At 39.7% G+C, this 26,240-nt stretch overlaps 1 protein-coding gene across 6 annotated transcripts in view; it reads right to left on the bottom strand.

Annotated features, from left to right (window-relative positions):
• Positions 1–26,240, bottom strand: part of LRGUK (leucine rich repeats and guanylate kinase domain containing) — an 82,879-nt gene that overhangs the window by 35,615 nt on the left and 21,024 nt on the right. For 5 of the 6 annotated variants that reach the window (XM_023530307.1, XM_023530308.1, XM_023530306.1 and 2 more), the window contains exons 6-11: positions 20,476–20,600; positions 16,240–16,383; positions 11,166–11,285; positions 9,520–9,606; positions 8,110–8,216; positions 4,321–4,440 (exon numbers count right to left, since the gene is read on the bottom strand). In XM_023530307.1, coding sequence (XP_023386075.1) covers positions 4,321–4,440; positions 8,110–8,216; positions 9,520–9,606; positions 11,166–11,285; positions 16,240–16,383; positions 20,476–20,600 — 703 coding nt within the window. The remainder of the gene's footprint in view (positions 1–4,320; positions 4,441–8,109; positions 8,217–9,519; positions 9,607–11,165; positions 11,286–16,239; positions 16,384–20,475; positions 20,601–26,240) is intronic. The other variant, XM_023530305.1, reaches the window with a different exon arrangement.

Consider the following 26,240-nt stretch of genomic DNA (forward strand, 5'->3'; position numbering starts at 1 on the left):
TGGTCAGGAGGGGAAGGAATCCAGAACGCCGGGCCAAATGATGGACTGCTCAAATTCCGAAGGAAATGTAACAGGAAGAAAAGATGGCTTACAAAGAGCTAGCAGGTGGATGAGGAAGTAGAAATTTTTTTCAGTGTGATTCAGAAGCATGCAGATTTAGCATCTAAAATCTGAGCCAGATTGCCTCAGGAAATAATAAACTTCATGTTACTGCAAATATTTAGGCAAAGGCTTGGCTGTGAGCGCATCTAAATTCAAGCAGATTACAGAATGCCATATTGTCAGTAAGTGAACTCTTTCAACGGGTACCCGCAACAGCCCAGGTATTCATAGGATATTTGGGAGGCAAGTTAAATTGGTCCTAATGCTCAATACAAATTACATCAGTGAACTGCTGAACACAATTTAAGAGATCATCAACATAGAAGATTCCAGCACTTACTGTGTCTGAGTACCTCTGCCCACTTTCCAGTAACTACACATCACTCTCTAACTCACGCCATCATCACCTGTCACTACAGCCTAACTGGTCTCCTGGTCTCCAGCCTTCCCTCCCTAAGCCCGCTCCCAAACAGCCCACAGGGTGCGCTTTCTAAAATGCAGCTGTGATGATGACACGCCCCTGCTGAGAGACCCTTTACAATCAGACCCCTATCTTGTGATGTGATGATGACACGCCCCTGCTTAGAGACCCTTTACGATCAGACCCCTATCGTTGTGATGTGATGATGACACGCCCCTGCTGAGAGACCCTTTACGATCAGACCCCTATCGTTGCAGTCGTATCTTCTGCCATCTCCCTTCATACTTCCAGCTTAGCCTTACTAGAGAGTGTACTTTCAGTAAATCAAATGTGTGTTATTTCTATCTGAAATGCACCCCGCTCAAGCCCCACATCGCAGAGGATCTTGACGTTCCTCATCACAGCACCCATCAAACTAGGATCTTGTTAGGCAGCAGTTCCTTGTCTAAATCCCATGCTAGATTGTAAGCTGCCAAGAGGACAGGACCCATATCTGTTTGCTTTACAGTTTTATCACCGGCACATGGCACATGGAGGGTGCTCAATGAACACTGACTGACTGCACGAACCATTCTACTGGCTTGTCGCATCTGTAGAAACAGACATAGTAGACTAGAGAAAATTTAAGTTGCTGTAGCTCATACCATCTCATTTAGTTAAAAAGCTGTGGTCTTTCACTTTGCTGTATTATAGTGCTAAAAGTAAAATATACTTAGTAGTCAACAACATGAAAACGGTTATGATAATTGAGAGTGCTATAAAACAGCGATCTAAGGAAGAAGAATAAAGTTTTCTTTCATGACTATTCGGATCATTAAAATGGCCTTAAATCTAGAAGATGAACGGGCATGCTGGTATTGTTTTGTGTTTCCCTCGTTATCTAACTCTTCCAGGAAGCCACTGATTTGTATGGTAATATTAAGGTTGGACATAGAGAGACTTTGAAGGTAGTAAATTCATATTTCTAGGCCACTAATAATACATTTAAACAAAGAACATCCGACCTACTCCTAAAACCGAAAACAAATAGTAAAATCAAACCCAAGACAAGAGCCCCATCTCTCAGCCACATCAACATTTGCTATACGACCGAGTTATGTTTTTAATATTTACATATCTGGATATGCAACTTAGCATGTGAAAATTTCATTGAATGTCTTGGTCTGGGGTCAGTGCAATTTAAAAAGGAATACAAAATACCAGGAGAAAATGAAATAAATAGGAGAGAAAGAAAAAGCTCCAAGCAAACGATGGAGGAAGTACCTTGGTAAATGCTTATGTTCCACGATGAGATTGTATTCATGCCCCTTTTCGTTTAATTAAAAAACAATAAAACTTATGTAGGATAAAGAATACACTAAATCTAAATGTGAGCAATGACCCACCCTTGAGGGTGTGCTTTGGTTTATTTCTTCATTTTATTTAGAAAGGTGCTGCATATAATAGTAGTAATTACCTTAGTTTCCCAATAGATGAAATGATTGGCTACCTAATGCCCTTTTTCATCCAGTGATATGGTCTTTGATTCATTCCTTGATGGAAGTCTTAGAGTGATCTGCCACTGAACAAGCCCTGCTCTCTGCCTCCCTGAAGATGCCAGTGGGTGGCTGGCCAGTGCTCTGAACCTGTGAGGGAGGCGGTGAGTGAGTGTGTAGTTGGTCGTGGGCACTGAGGAGTCTTTTGACGTGCCACTAATTCCATCAGGAGGAGGAAAATAGCAGTGGCAGCATCAACAGTATGGAAGCATGAAGCTAATTTTAGGATTTACGTTTTGCCATCTTGCGCCTCCATGCAAACTGCACACAACACGATTTAAGGTCTGAGTTCCCGACTAGATCACACATTTCATCAAGGACCTCACCAATCTTGTTCTCACTGCATCGTCAGGGCCTAGCACGTGGGAGAGACTCAATAAGTATTTGCTGAAAGAATGGATGAACAAATGAATGAATCCACCCATCTCTCCACTTATCCATCAGTGTGGGTCGGGGGGAATCACTTGTGTTTCTTATCACAGTAATTTCTCACTAAATATTGTATACAATACCATTAATTCATTCATCTATCCATCCACCCACTCAACCAGTTAGGCATTCATTTAACAAATATTTACCAGGCATGTATTAAGTACCTGGCTACCTTCTGAGCACTGAGAACTCAGTAATGACATTGAACTCAATGTTGACATTGGTCTCTACCCTTGATGAGCAAGGAAAACAGACATTACATAGATCAATTACAAGCACGAAGGATAAGCATTCTAACAGAGAAAATGCAAACTTTAATGAAAGTAAATAATGGGTTGGGGGGCTATCCAGATGAGCAGATTGGATCAGAATCTTGGTGATGAGTTAATAAACACCTCCAAGAACACATCTGACCTAGTGCGCCTCAGCAGTGCACAACACAAACAAATAAGGAGGACTGGGCCACCGACCATCTGCAGCATAATTGGTACCCCAGATATGAAAGGAACTCTAATCAGAGAAAGCCTTGGTTCTCCTCCCTTTGCTTTGCTAAAGGGTCCAGGTTTTCATATCAGCACAATATCAGGATCCATCCTTTGCCCTAGTCTGACCTTCCATTCTTTGCATTGCACTTATCTTTTAAAACAGGTTCAGCACCACCATATGAGCATAACGACACGCTGCACTTTTTTATTCTAATAGTAAGCTTTAATTTACTTTTGTTACTTCAGGGTGCTTAAAATATATTAATGAATAAATCATTCCATAGTCGTCGTATCCCAGGGTTGTTCATACGAGGAACGCGATTTTAGATCTCGAAATAAACGGACCTGTTGAAAACAGGATTTACATTGTTCAAGCACGTGTAGCTCAAGGGCAGGGCCTTTCCCACAACAGCATTAGAAAACAATTTGCATTTATTTTTCTTGCTGTCCTATCCATGTATCTTTGCAGTCACATCCCCAGCTCACTAATAAACCTTACTAATCTAAAAGTAATGTCTTTGACATACAGAAAATTTAAATAAATAAATAAATAAATAAATAAATAAATAAATAAATAAATAAATAAATAAATAAATAAATAAATAAAAGAGGAAACCAGTTTAAAGGACCATAGCAATCATTCTAAATCTGATTCTCAGAAACTTTTCACAAGTCTGTAAATCCATCTGGAGGTTTTTTTCCAGATGGTTTTAGTCTTTTGGTTTCTTTTTTTTTTTTTTTTGGCGGGGGGTTGGGGGGTGGGGAGGGGGCATTTCCTCTATTTTAACTGGGTCATTAGGGAATCACGTGGCAGAATATTTGCTCCAGAAAACTAAAAGTCTCCTGAATGCTAACCTGAGGGAAAGGAAAGGGAAGACACCTGTTGCCCCTTCTCCTTTCTTCCTCCTGATACGTGCCTCAAAAGAGGGAGGCTAGCGTGGCGATGAAGAAGCCCAAGTGCTGTCAGCGTGAGTTCCCGCAGAGACTAGGAGGAGCTGTCACCGGCGCACGGATCTGCCCATCACACCTCGCAACGCTGTGATTCTCCCGTCACGACGCATGGCAGCAGGACGAGCCCATGTTCTAACGCCACGATTCTTAATTACAAATACATGTATTTCCAAACCTTGGAGAGCGATTTCAGCCGTCGCTGAATTAAAGTTAAACATTTAGAGCTTAAAGTAAAAAAATAAAAAAAAATAAAAAATACACTGTATGTCACAGTGCAATGAATGGCAAAGAAGCAAATAAACCTTCGATGCTCATTTTGAACCTGCTTAAAATTAACAGCCGAAGTTAATAACATCCAATCTTTTACAGTCTTACCAGCCGATAATAAACTTACCCGTATCTGAAGTAAGTGCTAAACTGTCTGCAGAGGCGGTGGGCGAGTTCTCGTTTCCCACAAGCTTGAGGACCGGCCAATACCAACACGGGGTAAGGGGCGTCCAGACTAGGAAGGGTGCTGCAACACAGGGCAGAGTCAGTGACGGCCTGCTGACGTCAGACTCGGCCCGCTGACGTCAGACTCGCGGCGCGTTAGCCACGTTCGGGGGAGGGACCGTCTGTGTCACTACCACAATTAATTCGGCAGTCGAGAGCTTGCTATATGTGGACACTGTGTAGAAGGCTGATCTTACTTCCAGATGCAAGTTGATTATCATACTATGCAAAAATAATATCCAAAGCATAGATGACACGTAAAATCCGAATATATGTAAGTTTACTTTAACATCATTTTTAAAAGGACATATATGGTAAGATACAGTAATGCTTGGTTGACAAAGTACTCCCCTGAGAACTTCAGAACGAAAGAAGACTGCCCTTGAGAGTTAACCTTTAACATCTATATCCACTGAATTACAACGCCGATATGCAAAGAAAATGGTGATGACTAAAATTTACCTGAGCAGTTACTACGTGCCAAGTACTGCTCTAGGAGTCTCACATGCTTTACCTCATTTAATAATCATGAGAAGCTAATGTAGAAATTTCTATCATTATCCTCACTGAACACACAGAGACTGAAGTATACAGAGAGGTTAATTAATTTGCTCAAACTAAGTTAATACGTAAGAGCTGATATATGAATCTAGGCCTGGCTTCTGGGCCTGAAAGGTCAGACTAAAGAATGAATTTGCTCCTAAAATCTCCGGCAACATGCTGAGTTCAAGTGTTGGATTCTACTTATGACACAAATTATTGAATAAAATAGAACATTAAAAAAAAATACATGGCTGAGATGTGGATTCTATAAAGAATGGGGGTGGTGTCAGCATAATTTTTTGATCTCTGTGAATACCCACATAAAAACAGAAAAACTCAAGTGCAAAAGCCCATGGAAAACCTGTATAACCAAATGAAAAGGTATCGCCACGATCCACAAACCCACAAAGTCTTCACAGCGCTGGAATCTGTGCAGGAGGAAGCAGGAGGACGCAATGCGGCAGCATCTGACAGATCTCAGAGCAAGGAAAACCCCAAACAGCCAAGGGCGTCCACTGGCGAGCAGGCTGGAGAAACTGTACACGCACCAAAGCCGGTACGTGGATGTTCACAGCAGTTGTGTTTTAATCGCCAAAAACTGCCATCGGTCTAGATGAATGGTTAAACTAAGTGTGGTACATCTATACCAAGAAATAAGTTTTCTTTTTAATCACTAAAAGAATCACTCCTTTTTATTGCTGAGTAGAACCAAATTGCATAAACTAAATGCACACACGAGTCGATGCCAAACTGGTGCAACCCGTTGAGGTTGCAGGAATGCATCAGTGTAAGTTTCCTGGTTCTGATGTCCTACCTTAGCCATGACGAGGCATCACCACTGGGGGAAACCGAAAGATGCACAGAGTTTCTCTGTATTATTTCTTACAACTACGTGTGAATCGAAAATTATCTCGAAATAATTTTTTAGCGATTAAAAAGAAGAAAAATTTGAGAGAAAGTGACAAATACTGAAGACAGACAAAGGAGATCTTTTTCCCAAAAAAGAGAACCCAATCAAAGGAACAGAATAACTACTAAAGGCTGTAATTCGAGAAAACCTCCCTGAAATAAAAAAATAAAACTAAATATTGTGAAAGTGCACACAACACCCCTGAGAATATTGGCCCAGAATAACTAATAGCAAGACATGGTCTAGTAAAATTACTAGACTTCAAAGAAAAAGAAAAAAAAAAAGACGTTCAGCTGGAAAAAGAGAACACATGACTTATACGGAAAAGAAAATTCAACTGTCATCAGATTTTTGACAGCAATGTTTTGCACCAAAAAGAAATGGAGTAACATCGTTAATATATTAAAGGGAAAAAAAGTGTGAGTCTTTATACATTACGGCAAAAATGACTTTCAATATAAAGAGCAGGAACCATTATTAACATGCAAGAGTTCAGAAGATACTATCTCCGAACTATCTCTTGAGAAGGCTCAAGAGACAATATGAGAGCTGGGAGTGAGCAATAAGTATGCAGTTATCCATCGAACAAAGCTAAATGACAGAAAGGAGAATGTGCAGTACGTGATGGATATATGTTCTGACAATATAAATATCGTACACTATTTTTAAAATGAGATGACTGACACATATAAAATAGGCAAATAGGAAGGAAGGAAGGAAGGGAAATATATTCCTAGTTCTGTCCACTAAATGGCCTAGAAACAATGTTTATCTCTAGCACCCACAGTGAGCCTGGGAAATAGCATTTCTCACTAAAACAAACCAGGGCTTCTTGGAAAATGGCTGATTTCACAGTTGGGACAGGATTTGTACAAGATGGGCCTGGGGAACCTTGTCATACCAGAGAGCAAGAAGCTAACAGTGATCACCAGGCCAGAGCCAAGGTCTTGCTGTGTCATTTTAACATTGTACCCTCATCCTGATCATGGCAGGAAAGGGGACAGTGATTCCCCCAATACACAGCATAAGAGTCCCAATGTCAAGAGTCAGGGTTCCTCTTTCGGGGCTGCCAGAGAGCTGTGTACTGGCCCAGCTTGGCAGGCCTTGCTCTGGCCTGAGAGTTTTTCACAATGAAAACTGCTCATCCCAGAGCATTAGGGTGCTTTGGCCATTTGTGCTTATCTGCTCAACAGCCAGAAATGATCACGAAATATGTGTTTATCAGATGTTGCTGTAAATTTCTTTGATACATATTTTTATATAAAGGTACCCTTAAGCATAAAACTACTAGCAATCTTCATAAACTAGAGAAGAAATACAACGAGGACATAAATGCCCCTGTTTAAAATCAAATGTGCTTTTCCAGATGTATGCAAATAAATGACAAATCATTTCACTGAGGGCTGCCATAAATATATAAAACTGCCAATGTCTATATTATTAAATTACATGTAAAAAATCATGTCCTAGATGCAAAATAAAACATTTTTCTCTCTGTGGGAAACCAACCATGTGAAGTACAGGAGCAAATATCACATGAAGAAGAGAAGCTATTTATAACCAAGAGATCTTACAAGTATTTTTCAAACGCCTTTGGGTATGGATAGAATTTCTGCGTTATACTTATAGCATAAATGCCCATCTGCTCTGACAGATTGTCTAAAAAGAAAGAAGAAACCCTGGTAGATCCGCCTTCGAACTTAGAGGTGAGAGACTACTCATGTGTTCAACCAAGCTGAGCGACTCCTCCCTGCAGGGCTGAGTGCAGCTCAGTGCCCCCAAGAGACAGGCTCTTCCAGGCTTCCCACGGGCTGGAGGGGCTGCCTTCCGGGGACTCCCAAACAATCTGCGCTGATGAGATGCTCTTTGAAGGGGTATCTGGCATTTACTCACGGCCAAGGAAAATTTTAGAGTGGAGAGAAATGATCATAATCGTCTGTGGTTCTATCCCACAGCAGATAAGTTCACAAACTTTTATTTATTTATTTTTTCATTATTATTTCACTGCCCAATGTCACGGGGGCCAGATGAAAGAGAGAGGAGGAATCCACTCTTCGTCATACTTGGGAAAACAGAGAGTCCATATTCAGGCGTGTGACGATAACAGGTTATAACTGAGACAACGCAGGATGAGCCCCTTCCCTCAGAGGAGGCGAGAAAGGAATGGCTCACCAAAGAGAGGGCTGGGGAAAACGCTGTCCTGTGCTCGCGCCCTGCGGATCCCTAATCAATACCTACCTGTCAAAGATCCTCTGCGGCTGCATCAGGCTGTTGACAACGTGGGTCAGGTGATCCTGGGTGGCGACCACTTCCGGAGGAGGGTTGTATTTATTCACTGCTGCCACCTTTTCCAGAATTAGAAATGCAAAAGGGAAACAAATTGCATTTCTAAAAAGAAGGCTTAGGTTTTTCTTTAATGAAATATTCTAAGCGTGTGCATCCAGGTAGAGGAAATAATTTAACGCATGTTCTTGAGTCTTTGTGCTCGGCCTTCCTGTCTACTTTACCTTTCCTAATTATTTTAAAATACTGAGCTGAGGTCCCTTGCTCCCCTACTTCTCTATACTTTCTGGTTTGGGAGGGAAAAAGCAAAAAGCAAAAAACAAAAACAAAACCTCTAAAGTCCAAGGCGACTTTTAATAAAGTAAACATATCGACTTTTAGTATAAGAAGGATTCTAGGTCGTTGATACTGCAGAATTTTCTTTGCATGCTATCTCACCAGGAACTATTCTGATTATCTCAAATTCTACCAAAACTTCCTCTTCTTTTAGCATACTTCCTCTGTCCAAAGGGACGGGCCTTTTCTTCATAATGTACAATAGTTTATCCCCTTGTCTTTGTCATCCCTCTAAATACATTATCCTTATCTACTACACCTTAATACACAGTTTTAAATGTTACTCCCTTCGCAAAATGTTAAAGGGAAAGAGAAATCTAATAAGTGCCTCTGAGTGTGAGAATAACAGCAGACTTGCATCTGTACCTATTTTTAACCAAGATTTCAGAAAGGCATTTATGAGATGGAAAACAGATTTAGACCTGTTTTCATTCCCACCTCAAATTTGCACCCAGTTTAAGAAATCCCTCATTAGTGGAGATTTCAGCTGTCGCCAGTCACTAAAGCAAGACAAAGCAGCTAGCACAGGTACGGTGGAGGGGAGGCAGGTGCTGGCATTCAAGGTCTGGTTACTCGGGAACTGTGTGTCTAGATGAATCGTGATCTTAAAGAGCAGAATCAAGGATTTAAAAGATCGGTGTACTGATTCATCTGAATACCTTTGAGTATATGGTAAAATGACCTTATAAGGCATTTCATTATTAAGCAAATTTTTAGAGTAACACAGATAGAATACACACCCTCCAAATATTATAGTTATCTAAATTAGCACCCCGCCATGACGCTGTGGCCCGTGTGAGCGGAAGGCTGCTGCTCTGCCGGTCTCCCCACTGTGCCAACGCAGGGCTTTCGCTGCGTTTGCACTGGTGCTCAGCTTTGCAGAGGGTTAAATGGATCCTAGATGGACAAGGAAACACTCCCTAAATAAATACGTGTGTGCCCTTTATTGACGATATTGGTCCTGCAGCAGGCAGCATAAGCTTTTCAGCTTATTAACTTACAAACGCATGATGTCATATGATTACATACCTTTTCTTCCACTTTAATCTTCTTCTGATCTAATTCTGTTAGTCGTAGTAGCATAAAAATTACGAACAACCAATATTCAGATTTTTCCTGTTTAAAATATTGAGAGATTATTCATTCCCTTCCTTTCCCCAAATTAATAAGCACCAGCATGCTACTTTCACGAGCACAGGTCTCTCACCTACCACCTACCCCATCATTCACACCCCCTACAGCTTTCTATGTTTCCACGTTTACCGGCCTTGTAACCTATAAAGCTCTTCAAATGTGTGATCTTGTTGATCTCCCTGTGAGACACACAGGACAGGTAAGATTATCTTCACGTCTAAAGAGGAAAACAACTAAGCCTCGGTGAGATGAAGCATGTCATCTAAGCTTCCATGGCCAGTGACTCAAACCCTACCTTCTAATCCCAAAGTTTCATATAGCAAATAATGAAACATTATTTATTATTACTTTATCATGACTTATCATTCCTTTGTGTTGTTTTGCATTAATTTGTATCATTTATTATGAATATGTTTTACAATACCAAAATGATATTCATTTATGGAACAAATTTCTTATTACTCCCTCTCATCTTCTGTGTTTGGATTATCTGCCTTTTAGAACTATAAAGCTTTTTGTATTAAGTTACATCTCTTTGAAGAGAAAGATATAAGTGGATGATACATTTTTTTTTTATAGGTGAGACCATACATGAAATGAATATACAAAGGTATCTCTTTTGCACTTCAATATGTAAATTGGAGGGAGTTTGTGCATATAAATGAGTTAGGTGTGGAGAGGGGTTTGTGCTGTTTATTGATGCACATGCGCAAACACTACGTGGACCGGAAACATTGGTGGGTGATGACTACTTTAAGCCCCGCTGCTTTCTTTCTCAGAGATGCTTTTAAATTACCTGCCACTATTCCCATACTGAGGACTGTGTTTTTATTTTTAAATCTTATTTTTCATTTTTTATTTCTTTTTTTTTTGCTTGTCTGGACATGTTCATTAAGCTACACACAAAAAGAAAGGTACTCGGAGATACAGACAAATTCAAGAGTCTCTAGAAAGGTAAGTGAAGGGTGAAGGTGGAAAAGTGGAATGAAGGACAAATGAACAGAGAGGGAAGGACAGAGGCCAGGACAGAGGGGCTATCAGTGGAAACGAAGAGAGAGCCTGAAAAACAGTCTCGGGTCTTTGAATCCCAGACGTAAAGAATCCACGGGAAATATCTTTTTTTTTCTATAATCCTTTTCCAACACCACTGATTTCACAGCTATACCCAGGCAAAGTGCTTTAGGTATCTAATCTTAGATTTTCTCTCCCCTGTTATAAAATAGGAACCTCCAGCATCGCTCATTCTCTGGTGAAAGGACCTTGCTCCACAGTCTCAATAACCCCCTCCTGCAATCTCTACTACAATCTGGGATCAGTAGCCAACAAAGGCACAGAATAGATCATGTCAGGCTTTACTTTGACTGGCAGTGGCGCACAGGGTGCTACACCTTGCTTAACCCTTCTAATTGTTTCCTAAGAGATAGAGAATGAAGATAAACACTGTACTCACATTCCTGATATTCTTTATCAGAAGGACTTCTTGAAGAAAGAGTCCCAAGAAAGCCCTCATCCCCCGCACCACGATATAAATGGTCTCTTACCTGAACTGGAGTTCTCTGCTGATGTAGATGAACTCTTACCTGAATTGGATTTCTTAGAAGATTGAGCACTCGAAGGAGAGGTAGATTTTCAATGTATTCAATTTCACCCAGCTCAGCAATCTGTTTAATCAAAGAAACAAAATTTTATCACAGACTGAACGCACAAAGATAATAGAAAGCATAATATACAAGGAGCTACTTTGGATCCTTTAAATTCAGCTTATTTTAAAAATTGCTCTGTTGACTATCCAGCTTTTTAATGAGAATTCCACAAAGCTACACAGAACAAGAGATTTATTGCATGCCCCTTCATAAATGTGAACACACGCAGCCACATTTTTTTCTCCTCTCTGGCTAGAGAACAGAGAGGTGTTCCTTACCTTGGCCACGTTTATTTTAAGGCAGAAATAAAATAGTATGTAGAGTCAGATAAAACAGTACAAAAAATACATGCAAGGGCTTGCTGGTTCTCCACACGCCGCTCCCCGCCACCCTTCCTAGCCCCCCAGTTCTCCAGTCTCCCTCCCCAGCACTGCTTCTGCTGGTCTGGTTATTTGTGACTGGTGAAGCTTTCTTACTACATGTATACGTGTAGCTCTATCATTTTTTTTCAATAATTATTTTAAGGAAGGAAAAACAGAAGACTGTTTGTATGACATATTTCTCGACGAGGGTGCTCACCTTAAAAATTCTGCTAAACTGTACATTGATGTTTTATACTCTCTTCTATGTAGGTTGTTTCACAACTTTTAAAAGTAAGAGAAAAAAAGGTTCCTTCATCTAAGCAAGGATAGAGCTTAGGTTGCCACGTGCCTGAATTTTCCACTAAAGACAAACACTTTTACTCAAATTTCCTGTAATAGCATAATTATAATTTTATTTCAAATAGAAATATTGAACTTCTACAAAAAAATTAATAATCACGTTTCATTTGTATTTCTCCCCAAGTCATTTCTGCATGCTCTGTGAAAGCACTCCGACAGCAGAGTCACTGAGAATTTCTGAGTTAACAAACCACAAAACGCGGCTGAAATGGAAACTATTCCCAAAGCTGAATCGGGGCAAGAACGCATGCACCATGTTCAAAGGATGTCATTTTCAAAGATATAATATGAAAGGTAAATTCTAAGTTACAATATACAACCTGCGCACGTGAATCTACTTATGGAAACGCTATGCTATTAAACACAGCTTTTCCCATAAGATGACCAGGCTGCCCATTTGACTGCCGCTGTGATCACCTACAAAAGGAGCAATTTCTTTTTATGTTGCGGTATTCAGGAAGGTGGAAAAGTAAACGTGGTTCACGCTACTCAGTCAGGACGTTCAAACTGTGGACTGATTTCCCTCTAGCAATCAGCTCTTGCGCTGGGACCTAACACAGATGTTGGGAGGAGCTGTATGCCTGCAGTTGACGCGTGTCACCAGCAAGTCCTGGCCATGTGCACTCACAGACGTGGCTGGTGAGCGCGGAAATCAGCACACTCTTTCTAAAGGGCAATCGGATGTGTTATATGTGCATAAGCTATAGACCAACTACCCCACTTCAGGAGGCTTAGACTGAAGAGATCGTCAGACAGGCAAAAATTAGATACAAGAATGCTCAAAGGTTTTTAGTAAACATTAAAAATATTATAAATTTCTAAAAACTCCATCATTGTGTGATTAAATGAGTTATGGTACAGTCCCATAACAGGAACACCATGCACCCAATATAGAAGGTGGTGACATCTTCTACAGTCCCATAACAGGAACGCCATGCACCCAATATAGAAGGTGGTGATTGACAAGGAAAGATCTCGAAACGTTACAAACACCATGAACAGAATGATCGTGGACTCCACAGAATTATATGACCACCGATTTGTCAGCTGGGATCACTAGCCTTTTGAGAGCCAAATGAGATGGAGCAGCTGCCCTCCCAGTCCTTCCACAAGTAGGATGAGGCCAATGAGGGCAGAGCGGGGAGGAGGCGGGCGGAGCAGGGCAGAGGGGAGGAGGTATGGAGTCGCTGGGCTTCAAGCTCCCGCGTCTGCCGAAGGGTACATGTGCTCGCCCTCTCCCGCAGACCTTGCTCCACAGCATACCCACCCTCTTGTCTTCTCTCTTCAAATGCCAAGAGCCAAGGCTGTCTGTGTCACAGATGATTACAGAAGAGGCAGGGACACAGAGCCCTAGTGACCGAAAGTGAAATATTTCCGGAAAGGTTATATTCTTAAAGGAACTTCAGCAGTCTGCTGCTAAGAATGTCATAGCAGCACAGCCGATCTCCAGATTCCAGTCCGCTCGTCTTCTAGAACCTTCCCTACCCCTCCCTGATGGCTACTCCCCAACCTCCAGAGGAACCTGTCAGCTTTGTCTTTGTAGAGAGGGCAGTCTAGCTGACTCCTTTTTGCTTGCCATTTCTTTCTAGGCCATGTTCTCCAAGCCTCACCATCCAGACCTAAAGGGGCCTTTTAAAGCTTTTCCTTTACATAGACAGACAGACAGACAGACAGACAGACAGACAGACATATTTGTGAAGTAATGACACTAAGTCCCAAAAAAGTAGAATGGCATTCCCTAAGTAACTTCCAGACCAATCCTGCTTCTAGGAGACAGGAATGAGGTTATAATAGAGTTGACGTTTTTGGGATGAGTTTTAAATGACAGAAATGACATCGAACAGGGACTAACTGTAGAGAGTGACAAAGGCCCCCAAATCCTCAGCTGACAGTAAACATTTGCAAAGGAACTTAAAAGAGATATTCAAGTGATCACCTGAAGATATGGCTACGTTTCAACAGCAAAAACCAAATAAATAATACTGATGAAAGTGCTACCGATAAAACGTTCCTAACGTCACGTTAAGCAACAGCTATGTTATGTTTCTTGTACATGATAAATTTTCCATCCCTGACACACAGCATTCTCAGTAGCACTGGAGAAATCTCTGAGGAAATCTTCGGGTAGCTCAAAGAATATTTCAAAGGACCGCTGGTTGCTCCCCAACCTGCCCAGTGGGATCCAGGGAATTGTGTTATTGTTACAAACCCGATCGTTGTCAAAGGCTCCCCCGCTTTGGGACATGTGGCCACTTTTTCTTTTTTTTTTAATGGAGTCTCTTTAACATTTGAAAATTATCAACTCCTTTCTTTACTTAATGATATCCCTTTTTTCCTTAAACTTTTCAAATTACATTTAAACTTTTAAATGTAATTTGAAAAGTCTTTTGAAATGGAAGAAAACAATATATTATTCGTTAAGTCATTCTAGACCAACACTGTTCAATACGGTATTTACTAGCCACATGTGGTTACTTAGCACTTGGAATATGGCCAAGATGAAACGAAATGTATAGTAAGTATAAGATACACACCAGATGTCAAAAACTTAGTACGAAGCAACAGAATATAAAATATCTCATCAATAATTTTTTAAATGTAGATTACACATTGACATGATAATATTTTGGATGTACTGGGCTAAATAAAACATTGCTAAAATTAATTTCACCTGTTTTACCTTTTTATTGTGGCTACTAGAAAATTTAAAATTGCATATGTGGCTCCCGTTTATGGTCTGCACTGTATTTTTATCAGAAAGCACTCTTCTACAGCATTACATCATACATTTTTCTGCTGAGAGGGCCACTGGCGTTTCATTTACTGTATTATCCTCTGGGGTTAAGAACACTGACTCTGGAGGCAAACCATTCTGAACCCTGGCTCTGCTATCTGCTCAATAACCAACTTTGGGCCAGTTACTTAACTTCTCTATGCCCCAGTTTTCTCATCTGTAAACAGTGATAATAGGGTTATAATGAGGATTAAATGAGATATATGTAAAGTGCTTAGTACAGAGGCTTGTACATAAGTATTAAATGAATATCACGATTGTTAGTATTAGTATTACCATTACTGCTTTTCCTGAATCCGGAGATGCACTGAGTTAGGATTTAATGAGTGCATTTTACTTTTCCAACGCTCCTTGTATACACGTGAGAATCATGTTAATGGTGATTTCATGAAAAAGACACTAAAACCATGAGAGAGAGATTACGCTGACTCCAAAAGACAGACAGCACAGTGAACAAAAGTCATCCATTAGACTTAACTTTAAAGTTGACAAGACCATTTAACATACAAATCAAATGAGAATGAGGATGAACAGTTCTGTCTGTGATTAAATGTCCACTTCTCTCCAGATCTAACGACTGCCTTTTCTTGATTTTTCGAAACCTGACAGATGATGGAAGTTCACTGGAGCAAGAGTCATCAGACACAGCTGATCAGCACTGTCACTGCTGAACATGGAAAAGTCTGCACAGTGTCACATTCCACCCCCATTAAGAACAATGTCTCCTTCAGGGTCAGCAGAACATTTGATTTTCAAGAAGAAATAACAATTGATGTCCTTATGAAATCCTTTCCAAAACTGTGATAAAGTACTCAATAGGAATAAAATTGCAAAGTAGATCTTATTGCATAAGAAGTCGGCTCTGGGTACCAACTTAAAACACCACGATTAGGAGTACAAATGTTTTATTAAAACATAAAGGGCAATTAAGAGTGAAAGCCAATTTACATGATCTGTAAAGTAATGTGCATGGAGCCAGATACAGAAATTTGAAAAAGTCCAATCCCAACTCATACGGACTAGAAACACACACTATTGTTCCCAGTGGGACATCAGAATTCACTTCTTGTGTCTCTTCTCTTTAAAAGGTGGGCATGGGCAGCCGGCCTGAGGTTATCCTCATGTCTACGTTTCCCTGCTGTGACATTTCGGACATTCCTAATGCTATCTTACTACACAAAATTTCACAGGAACGCATTTACTTCAGAAAGTCATGTGCACTTTGTTGCAGCTCAAATCTTTACAACAGTGTAATTAGGATCCTTCGAATTTTCCAAAATTAAAAACTGTAAGTATTTATTAAAAAAAAGAACAATCCTTCTTCACCTATTGCTCTAGAAGAATGACATTTCTAAGCCGGCATTTAATGCAACAGCCCTTGAGAAGCCCCTAATGGGTCCTAATATATCCTTTTAATGTAGACACTGAGATCCAGATGTATAAAGTATGACATTACCTTATTATCCTCCAGGTTGATCGCTTCCAAGAAGTCATGGTTCTCTAAGCCTTGGAAGCTAATGATCTGATTGTGGGACAGATCCAGGATCTGCAGGGCTTGTAGTTGGTCCAAACCTGTGATCTTCTCAATCTGGTTATGGCTCTAAAATTGATAAAATACTCTGTGTCTTAAAGGCCTCTAGTAGGAAAAAGTGTAATGACAAGTTTTCGTTCTGGAGACTGCCCCGAATCTCTTAAAATCGGTTAGCCATTCTTGTCCGCCACCTCCCACCCCATTTTCATCATTCACTTTCCTGAACACACATACATGTTTTCACTCAACTTAAAGCAAGATAAATGTTCAAATCAGTAGGACAGACAAAAGCTAGGTAGGATAAGCTTTTCACATTGCATAACCTAAAACCTAAGGTTTATCTTTAGAAATCAAATTTAATGCAGTTCTTTTGCCAGCATCGCGGTAAACCACTTGAATATTGTCAGTTTCAGAAACATTTCATATGAAGGCTATGGGAGCCTGACACATGCTCTAGTGCAGTTCTCTCCTCATGAATCTAGGTTGGACCTATGACTTGCTTCAATCAAAAGAATACGGCAGAAGTGTGCCAGTTCCAAGTCTAAGAATTACGAAGGCATGGCAGCTTTTCCTCTTGAGTCTTGGAGCCATGAGCTGAAATGTGAGAACTCTACTACTCTATTGGAGATCATTTGTGGAGGGATCACATGCAGAAGGAGAGATCACGTGGAGAGGGGCTCTGAGACTAAAAAGAGAGGAAAAACTCAGCCATTCCAGCATCCCAGCTGAGCCTGGCCCCCAGCCAATCTGTCCGCTGAATGAGGCAAGACCAGCGGAATAATCACCCAGTTGAATCCAGTTCAGATTGCGGAACTGCTAGCTAATAAAATTTCTCTACGCCACTGCACTTGGGGTGGCTTGCTATGCGACAATAGATAACCAGACAAAGTTCTTCCATAACTGACACATAGGAAAGTTTCAAGACTCAGTTTCAAGACTCAAAAATCGTCCTCTTCCCCAACCCTATATACGCACAGCAAACTGTGGTGATAACAGTAATTTCTGTTTTCTTGCACATTTTCCAACATACTCATAGTTCCTTGGTTTCCCTAACCTTGAGGAATAAGAATATGCCACAGTTAAATTAAACTTCTAGATTAAATCGAGAATCATAATAAAGAGAAATTTGAGCTTTCAATTCACCTTATGCTCATCTTTCAGCTTTCAAAACTTTTAGTAAGCACTTAAAAACTAAAAAATTAAATTATGGCATTCTCTTCCATCTGCAATATTTTTCCTGGTACATTTAACGGCAAGAACTCATTTTCATCCTATTTTTCATATGATTTCACCTCAATAATGAGCAAGAATTGCATTCATTAATATAATTTATGGCTCTTTAAAATATATTAATAGAATGTTGATAATCTATAAAGTTGGGTGACAGTACATGGGGGCTCATTAAACCATTTTCTTTTTTTTATATGTTTGAAAAATTCCATAAGAAGAAGGAAAAAATACTCATAACCCAATTTGCCTAAGTTAGGTCAAATTTCCTAGTGTTCAAGGTTCAAAAAAGTTCTAGGAAGTGTAATAGAAAAGAAAAAAATGACACTAAACTTAACATAATATCCACATTAATTTAACTCATTGAAATAAGACCTCAATATCCAATTTAAAATGTGCCCACAAATCAAATTTATATACAATATTCTTCCCAAAGAACTTTGAAGTGTGTAGATGTGGAAGATAGCCCATAATAATTCTTCACAGTGTCTCTGATGGCTTGCAAAGTGGTAGATGCATAAGAGTAGACGGAGGCATAGAAAAGTTTAATTAGATACCCTACGGTCATAAAAGAAAGCAGAATAGAGAAATATTCAGAATCACAGAATTTCCGAGTTGAAAGCCATCTAGTGAAACCCTTTATCCAATTCAGAGAAACTGATACATCGCTCCTCTAAGTGGGCATCCATGATCAGTTCTTGCTTGCTTTGTCATGATTAGTAGGGTAAAGGTGGCCTTTAGAAAGAGGCCGTTTTCTTAAATACGCAAAATGAGAAATATTCTTCAGCTCCCAGTTTGGGAGGGAAATGGCAAATGCTTCTTACTAAGACAAAATACAATTTAAAATCTGAACTGCGTTGTTCTTACTTGCTATGGGAGGTGGTCGTCACACTAGTCCATAAATGAACCACATTTTCCCCTTACATTTATCATGAAAGGTGATGATAGACAATTAACTATTCACGTGACAGTGAATTGTTCTTTCTTCTATAAATCGTAAAAGGAATGATTTTCAGTAGTAAGGCAATTAGTCTTCTGATTCCACAAATTAAGAAAATAAAACCATTAAAAACTGCTGACACAAATGTGTGTCACTTTATGTATTTTATTAACATATGGAAGAGAAAACCTTATTCTCAGATTTTTAAGGAAAATGAATGATGGCATATTCTGTATTTTCTAGTTCATCTTGAGTAGTAGGGGCGGGGACTGAGAACAATCTCAATCTATTTGTAGAAAAAGAAATAAATCTCATGCTTTTTTCTAAAAGCTACTCGAGACACAAAGCTGTCAACGTGGATTACTTATTTAGTTATTGACACAAACTCTTAGGATGAAAGTGCTATGTGTTGTTTTTCTTAACAATGAGTTCGATTCTCGTTCCCTTAAGCGCACCCCCACATCCCTTTCCAGACACCACGCCCCACTGCAGGTTAACAGGAGGCCGACACAGAAGAGACACGCAAGGAAAAGGAGAGGGTCTAACGAGCTGAGGATGGAGCAGTGCGTGCCGCCGAGACGCCTTCAAATCGTCATGATTGCAAAATGTGACTTTCTTTGGTAATTTTTCAATCTGCAATCCAACTTATCAAATTCATTTTCATTTATGCTTTGCTAAACGTGCCTTAGTGGGCAGAAAGCATGACCCCGCAGGGAAATTAGTGAACCTTCCCACGCCTCGCTGCCATCCTTGATGCTGGGAACCAGCACTTCACCCCCGCCTGACTCATTGTGAGGGGTGAGGGGTCTTAGAAGAGCACTTTGAACTCCGAGCTGCGGGGAGAAAATGAACACATAGCTAACCTTCAGCTATTTGTGGCTAAATAAGACAGGAATAGTCTACTGAATGTCGAAATTCTGCAGACAACCCAAGATGTCATTTCAAACAACAGTTCAACACTCTCCTGTGGGATGGTTCACACAGAAAATTAATACACTACCATCTCATGGTTTAAAATCCTCTCTGCCCACTTTGTGACAGATATAATAAAGAACAGCAAAGCCACCCGAAGTTAAGAAGTAGGAGGGGAAGAGCAATTAGGGGGATCATTTTATAAACTATAGAAATGTCTAACCAATGTACTGTATACTTGAAACTAATAATAATAATAAAAAAAATTAAGTAGGAGGGAGGAGGAAAGGAAGAAGAGAGATTCTTGGATAATCTACAAACTATATTATCAGCCCCCAAAATTAGTGAGCTCTGTTGTTATTTCAGAAATACTGTGTATTTGGGACTATTATGATCCTGCTGATTTTTTGGTAAATTATCTGTATTTTCTTTGAGTCATAGTCACAAAGCATATCACATAGCTTAAGACGAGTGCTCTCTATGGGAAAAAATAAACAAGTTTAAACTCTCTGATTGGAACTGTTCATTTTTTCTTAGCACTAATTCTGGTTTGCCAGAATTGGAGACTGGTATATATTAATATAAAAGGACTGGCAAAATTCAATGCCCAGAGAACATCTTATGGTTAATTTGAAAGCCAAAGTGTTAACAGCAATAAATACCATGCTTAAATGCTCTTTCATCAATAAGACACTATAAAATCTATTTTTAAATAATTGTTAAAAGCATACCTTTCTTTCTCAGTGTAAAAAGTCAATTTTTTAAAAGTTGAATTTGGATACCAAATTAGAAAATCACTTCACTTTGGCATGAAATACTGATCCCTCCTCCCTCTCCCCTCTCTCTTACACACACACACACACACACACACACACACACACACACACACACACACACACACACACACACACACACACACACACCTGGATATGAAAAGGAGCAAACGAAACTGAAGACAATAACATTTCATCATTTCATTAAGGAATTCTTTTTACAAAATGAAAAATTCCTAAGTAATTATAATTCATACATTTACAAACAGATTAACTCTTCTAAAGAGTAACATTTTTTGTTAGACTCACCAGGCAGAGGATTTTGATCGGTAACACGCCTAAGCCATTAATCGCTGTGATCTTGTTTTTGGCCAGACTGAGGTGAGTCAGGCTGCTGCATAGCTCTAAGCCGCTGATTTCTTCTATCTGATTGTCTATGTACCATGACTACGTTTAAGGAAAATGTCATTAGAAACATTTTGAAGAAAAGAGGGAATCAGTGTTAAATCAGACAATAGCACAGACAGAGCAGAATTAATTATATGCCCACTATAGGATGAACACTAAATCTCGAAATATATATAGAAGTTAATATTAGCACCACTTGAAATTAAACATTTTAAAGGCGTGGCTCGCTGCGTCTGCATTCGTTCATACGTGACCCATTTAATCGGTGAGGAAAGGCACTTCAGAGCCGTCTTGCCGCCCCTCCCTGTGGCAGCGTGCTCTCCCTTGGTTCCTCAGTCTCCACGAGGAACCCTCGTGCTTTCCCTCAGGCAGGGCCTCGGAATACAGGGCTGCGCTGGACAGGCAACGGGCAGCAAGCTCTACCATCCTCAAAAGCGGGGTAACGGCCTGAGAAATGGCATCGAGCAAATGGAGGTAAAGAAAAACCAATATCCTGATGTGGAGAGGAACAGCCTTTTCTTTCTCTCTACATTGGCTTCTCTTCTCACTTTAAAATAAACGAGGCCCATGCTCTACCTTAATTTCCTCATCCATTGATTAAGTTTCTATTCATCGCTCAAATTTTAACTTCTGTGTTCCATCCTCGCAGCTGCTTTAAAAGATCTCTTTAATTATTCCTTTCCTTTTCATTTACTCCTCTGCAACTTAGTTCAGCGTTAGCACCAATGGATACCCCTAAAATCCTGTCCCCAAGTCACATTACACACTGCAGTCAGGTTAATATTTTCAAAATACTGATTGTATATCATGCTTCAACTGAAAAAAATCTCACAGGACGAATTCCAAATTCCTCACTTTGGCATTTCAGGCCCTTCACTTTAAGTAACACCTATTTATCCAGTTCCATCCCCATTATAATCCAATGAGACATCTCTAATTCTGCCCCCTTTGTATTATCTTCTGAATAGTTCTAGAATATACCAGAACTTTCTTACCTGGCAGTGATACCTTTTATTTTTCATGCTGCTTTTCTATTCCTTTCTAAACCCTTCACATTCTTCATGACTTCGATTTCAAATTCCACTTTTTTCTTTTCTTTTGTAACATTTACATTAAACCAACATCTTATTTCTTTTTGACAGATAATCTTATTGTCTTTTTTTTTTGTATCATGTAAGTAAGTACAAATGATACATTGGAAGAACATATTCCCAACATATTTAGTTGACAAAGGACTGCTATCTAGAATATATAAAGTATGACCATAAACTGATAGGAAAAAAAGTCAACCCGATAGAAAATGGAGAAAGAATATGTGCAGGATGTTCCCAGGAAATGCCCAGAAGAGCAAATCCAAGTGGCTAATAAACTCGTGAAAAGGCACTCTGCTTCACCTGTGGTCAGAGACCATAAGACAAGATGTCATTCTTCACCCATGAGCTGAGCAAACATTTAAAGGCTCTAAAGAACAGATACTTCCACACTACTGGGTAGGAGGGTTCGTTATGATAGCCACTTGGGAGGCATTTTCGCAGTGTCTACCATAATTATAAATATGTCACAGCAATGCCGCTTCTTCGTATCCACTCTAGACAAACCATTTCTTCCTCACAGCCTTTTCTGGTTAGTTTTATACCCCTCAGCTATCTCCTTCCATGAATCATAGGATCAACGTTTTTAGAAAGGAAAGAATCATAAGCATCACACAACCATATATTTTGCCTCATAATTACTTGCAATTACCCTAACTCTGCTACTTACTAGCGATGCGACTTAACTACTCTCTGCTCAGATGTTTCATCTGTAAAGCGAAGGTAATATCAGGTTGCCAGAAAGGCCAAAAGTAAGATCATGAGAAAGCATTAGGAAACGGGCATGAGTGAGTTGCAGGAGGCATAAAGCACCTACAGTTATAAGGCATTGCTGTCACTAGTAAATTACAAGCAAGCGAGGCCAAGGAATCACATCCTCTACCACCTGGCCAACAGCACAAAATGGAAACTTCGAGACCAGGATGGATTCTGAAAAGACCCAGGCCACAGAAAGAGGTAAATTAGGAAACTAGAAACAAGGATGAAAAGATGTTGCCAAATGAATCAGAAATTCCTAGATTTTCTTCATTGGTTTCATTCGGACTCAGTCATTGGGCAGAAGCACAGTTCTGCTTGTCATCATACTCATTTTCGAATCTACTTTCACAAAGCTTTCTGCCAGAACAGCTCTACAAATAGACATTTACGCTCAAAAACACCATGCTCCTTTCTGCTTCCATTTTCTTTGGGCTATATAAATAATCACTCTGTAACTAAACAAACAAACAAACAAACAAAACCCCCAAAAACAAACAAAAAAAACCCAGCCCAAATTTCTGCAGATACCGATTGTAACAAAGGATGTGATATGTACGAAACAGGATATTAAACTCTCACACAGCCATAGAGGAAATAAAATATTCTCTGAGTAGGCAATCTCTGGCAAGGAAAACTTCAGATGGCCATCTGTCTCAATTTAGCAGAGGGAGCAATAGTCTTTAAGTCCCATTTCAGGAGTGTGACGGTCCTGGTTGCTCTGCTCCAAACGAACTGAAGATACTCTGAATTATGACAAAAAGTGTAATGGATGTTTGTGGGTAGCTGAGCCAGGAAGCCTTCCCACGAGAAGCAGGCAAGGATCAGAAAACAAGAATCCTGAAACTATAAAGAGATAATGAGAATTGAAAAGGAAAGCTTGTTTATTTGTGTATACAGCAATTTTCCAAGACGTTAGAGGCTAACCACAGTTCCCTTGGTACATCCAGTTGAGCAGCTCTGACTACGGCAAGTCATGTTTTACGAAACTAGCATTGCAAGGGACGAGAGGAGGAGGAACACAGAGGCATCACTGCAATCACAGCCACAGCTTCTGTAGCTCCCACTCCCGAGACTCACCGCACCAGGCTAAGGGTCAGGAACCGACCAGGCATCTCTGCTGAGAAACACGTTCGCTTCAAAAAAGTGTCTCCTATGTCCCAACTCCTCAGTCCCCTTTAAATGCCCAGGAGTGCCAGGCACTATAAATTGGTCAGGTTCTTGAGTAAAGAGTCCTTTTAATGGTGGCACTGCAGCTTTTCCCCGATGACGCCCACAGTCACATCCTATGTGACAGCCAGCAATGGCAACGGTCAATATGCAGGACGGGTCCCTAGAGCTCCGAATTCGTAGCTTGCTTTCAGGAATACCTTTATCTCCCCAAGCTCCTGTTTTCCTTATTTTAAGAACCTTCATGAAATGTCACTTGCCCTTCCTCCTGACATTACTCTTTCATGGTATTTCTTAGGGAAGGAATATAATCTATTACGATGAATTAGTTTACCGGGTTAATCCTCTTCTGTATATTTTAATTTTAAAAGGCCACTATCAGGAGAGACTCAAAGAACCCAAAATAAACATAGTGCATTCCAGCTCTAAAGCTTTCTATTCTGCGAATAAACCTTTTTCCAGTGGAATTTTAGATCCTCATGAAGACTGACTGGAACCCGGTGGCACATAAGCATAACTTTACAGCTAGGGAAAAGCCCAACGATATATTTTTACATTTTGGCAATGCTGTCAGTAGGGTACGGTGCTTGACATGAATTATTCACTAGTTCAGAATTCGCTCTTATTCATTTGTCTACGATCATAAAATATGGTTCAGGTGTATGGAAAACAGTTACTGAGAAATAAGTAGGAAATCCATCACCATTTTCTTAGTGGCGAAACCCCAATGATGGTTTTAATCAAAACCAATCCTCAAAGATCTATATCACCTTTCCAGTGAAAAATGTTCTTCACTATAGGAGTGAAACTCTCTAAGAAATGCAGCCTGCACACACTTTAAATGGCGATGTGATAAAAGTAGTAATTACTCAATGAACTGCAACATGGGAAAAACGATGAGATCTAGAAGGCTGTCTCAGTTCAACCATTTACCAAATAATCTTGGACAAGTCACTGAATCTCCCTGGGTCTTGAGCTCCTCTTCCATAAAATAACAGTTAGCACTAGATGATCTCTAAAGTCCTGTCCGGATTTAAAAAGTCTGTGAATCACTTTTTATAATTCCATGAGTCTATAATCATAAAATAAATCCCAGTGAACTAGTTAGCATTTATAGGTAGAAATAAACTGCATTCTTTCTCAAGAATAAATACATTTATTTACCCTCGGCAAAGTTTATCATCTTGCAATTTAGGATGATTATCAGTTAATCACCAGTTATCCACATATGGAAGGACAAAATAGCATAATAAGCTACAAAGCTGATTTATTTAATTCACTCTGAAGCATTAATATAATGTCCTGCTCGCAAAGTCAGTATTACTAGCTTGATTAAATTTGTTTTTATTTTAAATAATTGTTCTTTTTTTTTTTATATTGATAATTATACTTTTATTTAACTTCATTTTAAAGAAAAAGACACTTTTTTTTTTCCTTCAAGTAGAAAAGTCACATAAGCCCACTAAGGAAAGCCTAAGCAAATATAAAAAGTTTAAAAAAGATAACAGTCAAATTTTTGAAGTATTCAACAAAGGACAAATGGGTGACACCAGATAAGGCAAGCATGCCAGAGGGCTGAGTGGCTTAGAGCTGAGGATCTCAAAGCACGGTCCTCACTCCAGCAACATCAGCATTAACTGGGAACTCGTGAGAAATGTAGCATCTCCGGTACCACCCCAGACCCACGTCCTCGCATGCTCTGAGGACGGGGCCAGCCACAGGTGTCTAATAAGTCCTCCAGGGGATTCTGACGTAGCCACGGTTTGGTAAATAATTGTTTCCGCAGAAGTTAATTTCTAATTTTCAGGCTTTTAAATGTTTTAATGGACACAGGTAAATCATTTTCCCATACATGGCCTGCTGTTTACTTATAAAAATGTCATGAAGAGTCTAGACGCTGCCACCATCGCCACCACCCCCAACCCAAGGAGAACATTAACTTATATCCATCTCTGCACATCTCTCCTGTAGCATCATGGTGTCGCCCTCTCAGAGATAACCACCATGCTGAATTGTCTATTTCCTCGTCCCTTTCCCCATCGGTTTTATATCTAAGTGATATTACTTTAGTAAGATCCCTTCTGATTACTGCATGGAAATATATTCACTCATTTTCACTACCGTATGATATGCTATTGTGTGAGTGTACCATTATTTATGCTTTCTCTATCATTGAGCATTTGGGCAGTTTCAATTTTTTTGCTATTTAAGCAATGCTGCTATGAGCATTCTTAACTCTTATACAAGCCTCCAGGTGCACGTGTGCTAAACTTTCCATATGTAGGGATGAAAATGCTAGGACATAGGGAATTTAGATGTTTAACTTTACAAGCTAGGATAAAACTGTTTGCCAAAGCGGTTGAACTAATTTCATACCCATAAGCAAGATAAAAAGAGATCCTCTTGATCTATATGTTCCAACCCTTGGTATTTTTAGATTTCTTAAATTTTGTCCAAATTGCCCATTTTCACATACAAGTTCTAAAGGGTGCGGCCTATGTTCTAAGCTCTCCATCATATTTGAGTAAAAGTTTTTTTCCTACTGTATGTCTTCAAGAAAATGTACCTTCTACCTGAAAGTAATATAAAACAATATTGAATGTCAACTGTAATTAAAAAAGAAAAAGAAAACAAGAAAATGTACCCTCC

This window comes from Pteropus vampyrus, unplaced genomic scaffold (genome assembly GCF_000151845.1).
Source record: "Pteropus vampyrus isolate Shadow unplaced genomic scaffold, Pvam_2.0 Scaffold48, whole genome shotgun sequence".
Taxonomy (NCBI): domain Eukaryota; kingdom Metazoa; phylum Chordata; class Mammalia; order Chiroptera; family Pteropodidae; genus Pteropus; species Pteropus vampyrus.